Source organism: Fukomys damarensis, unplaced genomic scaffold (assembly GCF_012274545.1).
Source record: "Fukomys damarensis isolate Sample0158 unplaced genomic scaffold, DMR_v1.0_HiC HiC_scaffold_39, whole genome shotgun sequence".
NCBI classification, from domain to species: Eukaryota; Metazoa; Chordata; class Mammalia; order Rodentia; family Bathyergidae; genus Fukomys; species Fukomys damarensis.
In genome coordinates, this window is record NW_022900951.1 from 126,167,207 (window position 1) to 126,174,212 (window position 7,006).

Genomic DNA, 7,006 nt, shown 5'->3' on the forward strand with positions numbered 1-7,006 from the left:
TAGGGCACTTCAATCAGCAAATTTCACTTTCTTGTTTGATTCAAACTAAACTGAAGAGGTCAGTGCTTATCATCTTCCTATTCATGCAATTCTATTTTCAGATGGTTAATCATGCGCTCTGCTCCACGATGTGCCCACTTCTCCATATTCTAATGTGCTCATTCTCTCTCTTTTTTCCACTTCTGTGTTTCTCTTCCAAAACTCAAACCTATTCTCTATGTTCTCTTTCTTTCATTGTTCAGTTTCTCTTCTATCCTTTCTCAAGCGTTCTCTATTCCTCCCCTACTAGTCTCCTTTGTTCACATGTTTATCAGCACATGTTTTATTTTTACGTTTGCAGTGCACGACGATCACACTCACCGTGTGGAGTTGGTACATGGACAGAACACACCATTTTTATCCTCCTCAGATTCCTTCCCTCTTTCTCCCTCCATTCCTTAGTCTCCTTCTCTTCTGAAAAAGATGTATCTCTCTGTTTCCTATTTTCATTTATTTTGCTCTTTATTTATGCTGTGGATTTCTCATATAAGAGAAGCCTTGCAACATTTAAGCTTGGATGTCTTATTTATTTCACTTATCACGATGGCCTCAAGGTGCATCCATTTTCCTACCCATGACTGAAGTTTATCCTTCCTTTTAGCAGAACACTACTCTGCTGCATATAAATACATTTGCTTTAGCTACGGAGCTTAGTCCATACTCCCACAAGCTTCTCTTCCACTGATTATTCACTTTGACCTTTCCACACCTCCTCCTCATGATCCCGTGCCTCCATCTACCTCGTTCCATAATGTTCTTTTCTGTTTAAATCTACCACATTCCATTCGTAACACAACCGGGCGAATTCACATTTCTTCTCCAAATTCTTCTCCTTTCTGCACTTTAATACAAGCACGCCTCTCTTTCATGTATTCCTCTATTAAAACTCTACTCTCTCCCAATTCTCCTTCAGATCTTAGCTATTTGGATCTCTCCTGTTCAATTCAGCCATGACAGTTAAGCGACATTATCAGCTCGGGGATTAGTAACGCATGCTTCTGGTCAGGGAGACATGACCCTGGGAACCGTATGTGACCCCTGGCCCCTTCCTCTTTGACACTGTCCCACTGCTCTGATTCTGGTGCCATGGAACTAAGCAGCTTTACTTCACCACACCCTCCTGACATGGTATTTCTGCCTTGGAGCCAGCTGATCTTGAGAGGAACCTCAGAAACATGAGCCGAATAAACCTCTCCTCTGAGTTGTGCACAGTAGGTACTTGGTCTCAGCAATGAGAAAGCTGAATGATACACTTCAAATCACCTTTTCAACATTTGTTTATTTTTATGCAGTGTGAGATGTGTCCATCTTTCCTCACAGGTAAAGCTCCACCATCCCTTATTTCTATTGTCTCTTCAACCTTTGCTTTTCTGCTACCTCCTTTATGGTGTCAAATAAATATGTGCCAGCCGCACCACTGCAAACAAGGGCAGTCTTTCCTTTTACCATGAATGTCGCCATTATTCACCCCTCCTTTCATCTTCGAGGAAGATTTTGGAAAGGATTCTCTATACTCACTGTCTGCACCACCACTGCACCAACTCTTCAAAACTCTTCACTGTAAAGTGGCACTGTGATCAGAGGAGGCAAAGTGGCAGATCCCATACTGACAGTTAATGGTTTCCCGTCCTGCCTCAGGATGGACACCTGCTACTGACACTCACTTTTGATTGCCCACAGGAAGGCATTTGTTCACGCCCAATTTTAAGGCTGAAGGCAGCTAGTCTACGATACCACCTTGTACCCAGGAGGCGAAGTGAGAAATATTGGAAAGTGGTGATATTGACTACCACACTTAGCTTTCAGACAGAGTACACTATGACTCTATTTACCTTTCCCTGACTTTTCTTCTTGGTCTCTTTCATAGGTTCCTCTGGACTCCTGCCTGACTTAATGTTAGTCGTGCTGCATGGCTGAATCCTTGGCATGATTTTCTTTTCTTTCTCTACCCTTTCTGGAAGTGACCATATCCATTCTCATGGTTTCAACCTGTTTCAAAATACTAACAATCCCAAACTTTATGTCTCTAGCTTGTGTTTCTCCCCTGATCTTTAGATTTTGCATCCAATTGTTATTAGGCGTTTTGCCCTGGATAATCTCCACATTACAAACTTATCTAAACTTGATCTAATTTTATAAGGCCCATCCTAGTTTGCAGTACCAACACTACTCATGCTGTTTAGGTGTTTGGTGTTATGCTGGGTACCTATGTTTCTTGTTTTTGTTTTTGCTTTTGTTTTTTGTACTGGGAATCAAACTCCAGACCTTGAGCTTGCCAGGCAAGTGTGGCACCTGCTGAACTAAATCCCCAGCCCTGGGTACCTATGATATTGATGGCCCCTCTTTTTTTTTTTTGTTATTTTGACCTTGTCTATATTTAGGCCTATTCTCTCGTTATATTCCCTTCTTCCATCTTAATCCACTGTTCTGAATTACAATGTTATTACTTCTGTGCTAGGTGATTCAAGCTGTATCCTAGCCATTTCCCTAATTCAGTCTTGTTTACTTCAAATACATTCTCTACACGGTACCTACATTGCTGTGTGTAAAATAGAAAACTAATGAAGTCATTCTTTTGGTTAAAGTGTCTTCCATTCCCTGAAACTGCTCACTTGGTTTTCTGTCTAGAATGTCCTTCCTGTCTTCCTGTTGCCCTTACCCACATCTTCCATTTTCCGCTCCTGTTTATACCCTTTTCTTCTCCTCACTCTATCCACATTTCTCCTGTTCTGTTTCTCTCTTAATCTGCACATTTCTCCTTTAGCTGCTCATCTCCTCTGTTGTCTAAATTTTCTCAACTATTCCTTTCTAATCATTTTTCCCTGAATGTCTTCCTGTGTCCCAAATTCTCGTAGTAAAAACAGCAATAAATATCAGATTTAAAGAGGGCCTAATATGCAGGCAAATTCACTTCAGTTATTCATCACTTATTTCCCAGGCATGCATTGGGTCTCACTGTGAAAAATACAAATACATAAAACTGAAATAGCCATCGAAGCTGCAGTGAAGGATTGCATTTATCTACCCAGTATAGATTTGCTCTGTTTCCCAAACTTAGTAAAGTGGGAGGACGCCACAGGAAATGACAACTGCAGCTGAGGAGCCAGCAAAAGGATAAAGAGCCACAAAAGTTCCTTAGTGTCGGGGCAAAGCATCTATCTTCCTGCATTACAAGCACTTCGGTTCTTCTTTTTGTTAGAAAATTTCAATATCTAATAACTAATGATAGTAATGAGTTGTGAAATACATAGAATTGCGATAGTTTCTTTTGCAACTGAGTTAGACAAGTATGAAATATGTCCTATATTTTAGGTACAGTACATTTCAATAAAATATAATCTGAAGTTGTTTGGGAACTTTTGTTTCAAACTCCTTAGAATCCCCAGGCAATGTGGTATAAAATAAATATTGCACTGTTTTATTTATGTACACGAAGCATGGTATGTTTCAAAAATGACTATTGCTATTTCACTGGAATCTCACTATTCTGCATCATAGGGTTACTGTGTTGAAGCAGTCAAGCCTAGCACATTCTGATGATTACAGAGTCCATGCTTGCATATGTGTTATAGCGAGTTCGTGTATTTCAGTGCCCTTGAATATGTACGCACCTGTGTAGCAGTCGTATGTTTTTGAGTATGCATAGATTTATACAGAGTGAACATATATCTCTGTGTATCAAAGAATGTTTACATGTCTAACCCTCTGTTTATATGTGTATGTAGTATATCTGTGTCTGTACATACAGTGACACCGTGTTAGAATTATATATCTGCATTGCTAGTCTATAACCTTAAAGGAGTTTTCAGTGGATAACCTAAAACCTGCTACTTTCCACCCTAGCAATACCCTCCATATACTGTGAGTGAGACCTCGGTGTCCCGTTCTCTGACCTCATTGTGTAGAGCAGGGTCCCGTTGTCCACCAGTCTCAGCAGCTTGTTGGGTGTGGTCATGTTATGAGCCACTGATTTCTTGCCATTGTGGAAGAAGGTATCAGGCGTCCAGATCTTACTAGCCAGGAGATTGTTCAGTGGGAGGATCTTCATGGGGCCATCAAATTTCAGTCTTTCATCATGCCAAGTCTGTCTAAAAAACACATCAATAGTGTACTCCTAGGGGGAGGGAGGGAGGGAGAGAGGGAGAGAGAGAGAGAGAGAGAGAGAGAGAGAGAACAATGTTTTAGTAGATTTTTGGTGAGAGCCCCCATGCCCCTTAGCACATATTAATTACCTGATAAGGCAATATGATTATGAGCTATAAATATGGAAATAATATAACTTGCGAGTTTCGTATTAGGACGATCACTACCAACACTGCCTCACTCATCTTGCAGGCTGACTACAAGACTGCCTACTGAAAAGGCAAGAGGTCCCTTCTCCATCCTGGGACAGGTCTAGCAGGAGCCTACCAGGTACCTTGTCTTCACTGTTGAATAATCCCACGTGGACATCAATGTTCACCATAACAATAACCATAAAAGCAAATCTTATATTTTGACACAAATTTTACCTGAGCATCAAAATAACCATGGGTTGAGGTATTTCCTTTGATACATAATTAAATCTTACAGCTAAACAAGACAAAAAGTAACCACAAATAGAAAAATGGGAAAATGAACAGAAAATGAATGAAATTATTAATAAGTGAAAAAATTCAAAATTTGTGTTAATATAAACATAGATTAAACAGCAATAAATGTTTCAGGATTTCGGCATAGCAGAATAAATAGCTTGAGTACATCTTCCTTTAGCTGTAATTATGAAATTTGAACAACTATGTCCATTACTTGAAAGCAATGGAAAAATCACAGAAATCAGACACTTCAAGTGCATTTACACTTGGAAGATAGCGATGGCGACGTATCAGAATTGGGAGTTAGTGTTTTTTTTGTTTTTTTTTTTTTTTTAACTGAAGGTAGTTCCCGACCTAGAATTCCTCGAGGAAATATATGACAAACTTTTTGGCTTAAGGTGGCAGGGAATCAACAATACCGGGGGTGAGAGCGCTGGAAACAAAAGGTTCACAAAAGTGATGGGTCCCCAAATCTGGGTATCCTCTCGACTCCAAAGCCTGGCCGACTGTATTGCAGACAAAGGCAGGAACCCTGGGGACCACTAAGAAGCAGGCAGGAATAGAAATGAAGAACTGGGCTGGGTTAGGTTTGTGGGTTGGCTGAAGGAATTTCTTAATCAGATGCAACTCAGGTGGTGGAAGTCTGGAAAGATATCAGCTTAATAGATCATAGGAAATGATTAGGACTGCACAGTGCGCTGAAAATGCTTAGGAAGTTTCTGGAAGGAAGAGACCCACTGAGAGGATGAGTCTCAAAATCTGAATACAAACTCTGCCCGAATTTTTGACTGTCCGCTAAACTACACAAGGTACAGGCGAAGCTTCCAGTTGTTTAAATGCCTCATGAGGGGCTGGCACATGCGCACAACATGCCTTCGTGCCTTTTTCATCCCTTCCCCTTCCTACACCCTCCCTCCTTCTCTTGGTTCCTTTCCCTTCTGCAAAGGATTTCTCTATTTCCTAGTATTTGTCTTTTATTTCTTTACTCATATTTTGATTTTCTCAAGAAATTGCTTTAAATCCCTTAGTTTAAAATCCTCTAATAGCTCTGATCAGACCTCAAATTTTTCCCTGACTTGAGCTGGTCCTTGCCTTTCTAAAGGAAATCTCCAGTCTTCCCTCGACAATTAGCCAGTCTTGCTTTTCTCTTCCTCTAGCATAGCAAGTACAACCCTGACTACAAACTGAGAGTTAACATAATTTATTGTCTAGACTAAGATACTTTGAATGGTGAAAGGAAGCTTTATAAATAACCAGGACAACAGGTGTAAACCCAGACTCTGCCAGAGGAGAAACTAGAACAAGACTCCCACACAGAGTCATCCTGAAAGGCTTGTGCCCTCAGCAAAAGGATGAAAACTAGAAAAAAAATCATCCCACAATACCAAAATTCAAAAATAGGGGAAGAAGGGAGAGAAAAGTATTTATACTGAGATTGAATAACTCTAAGCTGCATCTTAGTTTGATGTTCAGATGTATGTTGCATGCTTGATCTAATGCTTTCAAACTAGGAAATTAGCATAAATTGGTCGCAGGCTAAGGGTATTGCTACATTAACTTGAAAAAGCCAACACAAAAACACTCTAGAGGGACTAAACCACAAATAAATGCTTGCGAATAATAAGCTCCCAATCCACAAGAACAGAACACCTCAGGAAATGACCAGGAGCAAGAATCAGCTGATACAACATATAATCAAATTAGACTCTCTCCAAGGACTTTATATAACAGAGTTATCAAATAGAGATTATGAAAAAAAAAGGATAATTGACATCAAAAGGGAAGGCGAATTAAAATTGGAAGAAGGGAAGAAATAAATGGCAAATTTGCAAAATGTCTGTCTACTTGATGTCAGCCTTCTCTAAAAGAAAAGAGAGATTGGAAATAGAAATGTAATGAATGTGTTACATAGTAGCCTGGATGCTACTGAAGAGACATTAATGAACTGGAAGATACATATGAGGAAAAACTGATCCGTTTACTTTTCAGACAAATGATAGAAAATATGAGAGAGTAAATCTCTCTTGTCCTTTCCAGGAAGATAAAGGCGCAGCATGTCTAGTAAGGTCCTAGAACAAGAGAATAGAGAAAATGGCGAGGAGCAACAGTGAAAGTACTAAAGGATGTTCCCAAAATTGCTGAAATATGTGCACCTTAGCCGCAAGAATCCTAATTAATTGAAAACTAAATGGATGAAAGTAGATCCAGGCAGAACCAGTACATAGCAGAGAAGCTGTGGTGAATACACCTGAATCCCAGCCCTCTGGGAGGTTCAGGCTGGACAACTTAGCAATGTAGCAAGACCTGTCTCAAAAATGAACTAATAAAATAAAATAAAAAATTAAAGGGGTCTGCGATCACCGGCGGCCTGCGCGGGAGCTCCCGGCCTGCGC

The 7,006-nt window shown here is 40.1% G+C and overlaps 1 protein-coding gene across 3 annotated transcripts in view; it reads right to left on the reverse strand.

Moving 5' to 3' along the window:
* The window catches only part of Gabra3 (gamma-aminobutyric acid type A receptor subunit alpha3), a 235,601-nt gene that overhangs the window by 74,882 nt on the left and 153,713 nt on the right, over nt 1-7,006 (reverse strand). For all 3 annotated transcript variants that reach the window (XM_033760410.1, XM_010626686.3, XM_033760411.1), the window contains one exon: nt 3,933-4,153. In XM_033760410.1, coding sequence (XP_033616301.1) covers nt 3,933-4,153 — 221 coding nt within the window. The remainder of the gene's footprint in view (nt 1-3,932; nt 4,154-7,006) is intronic.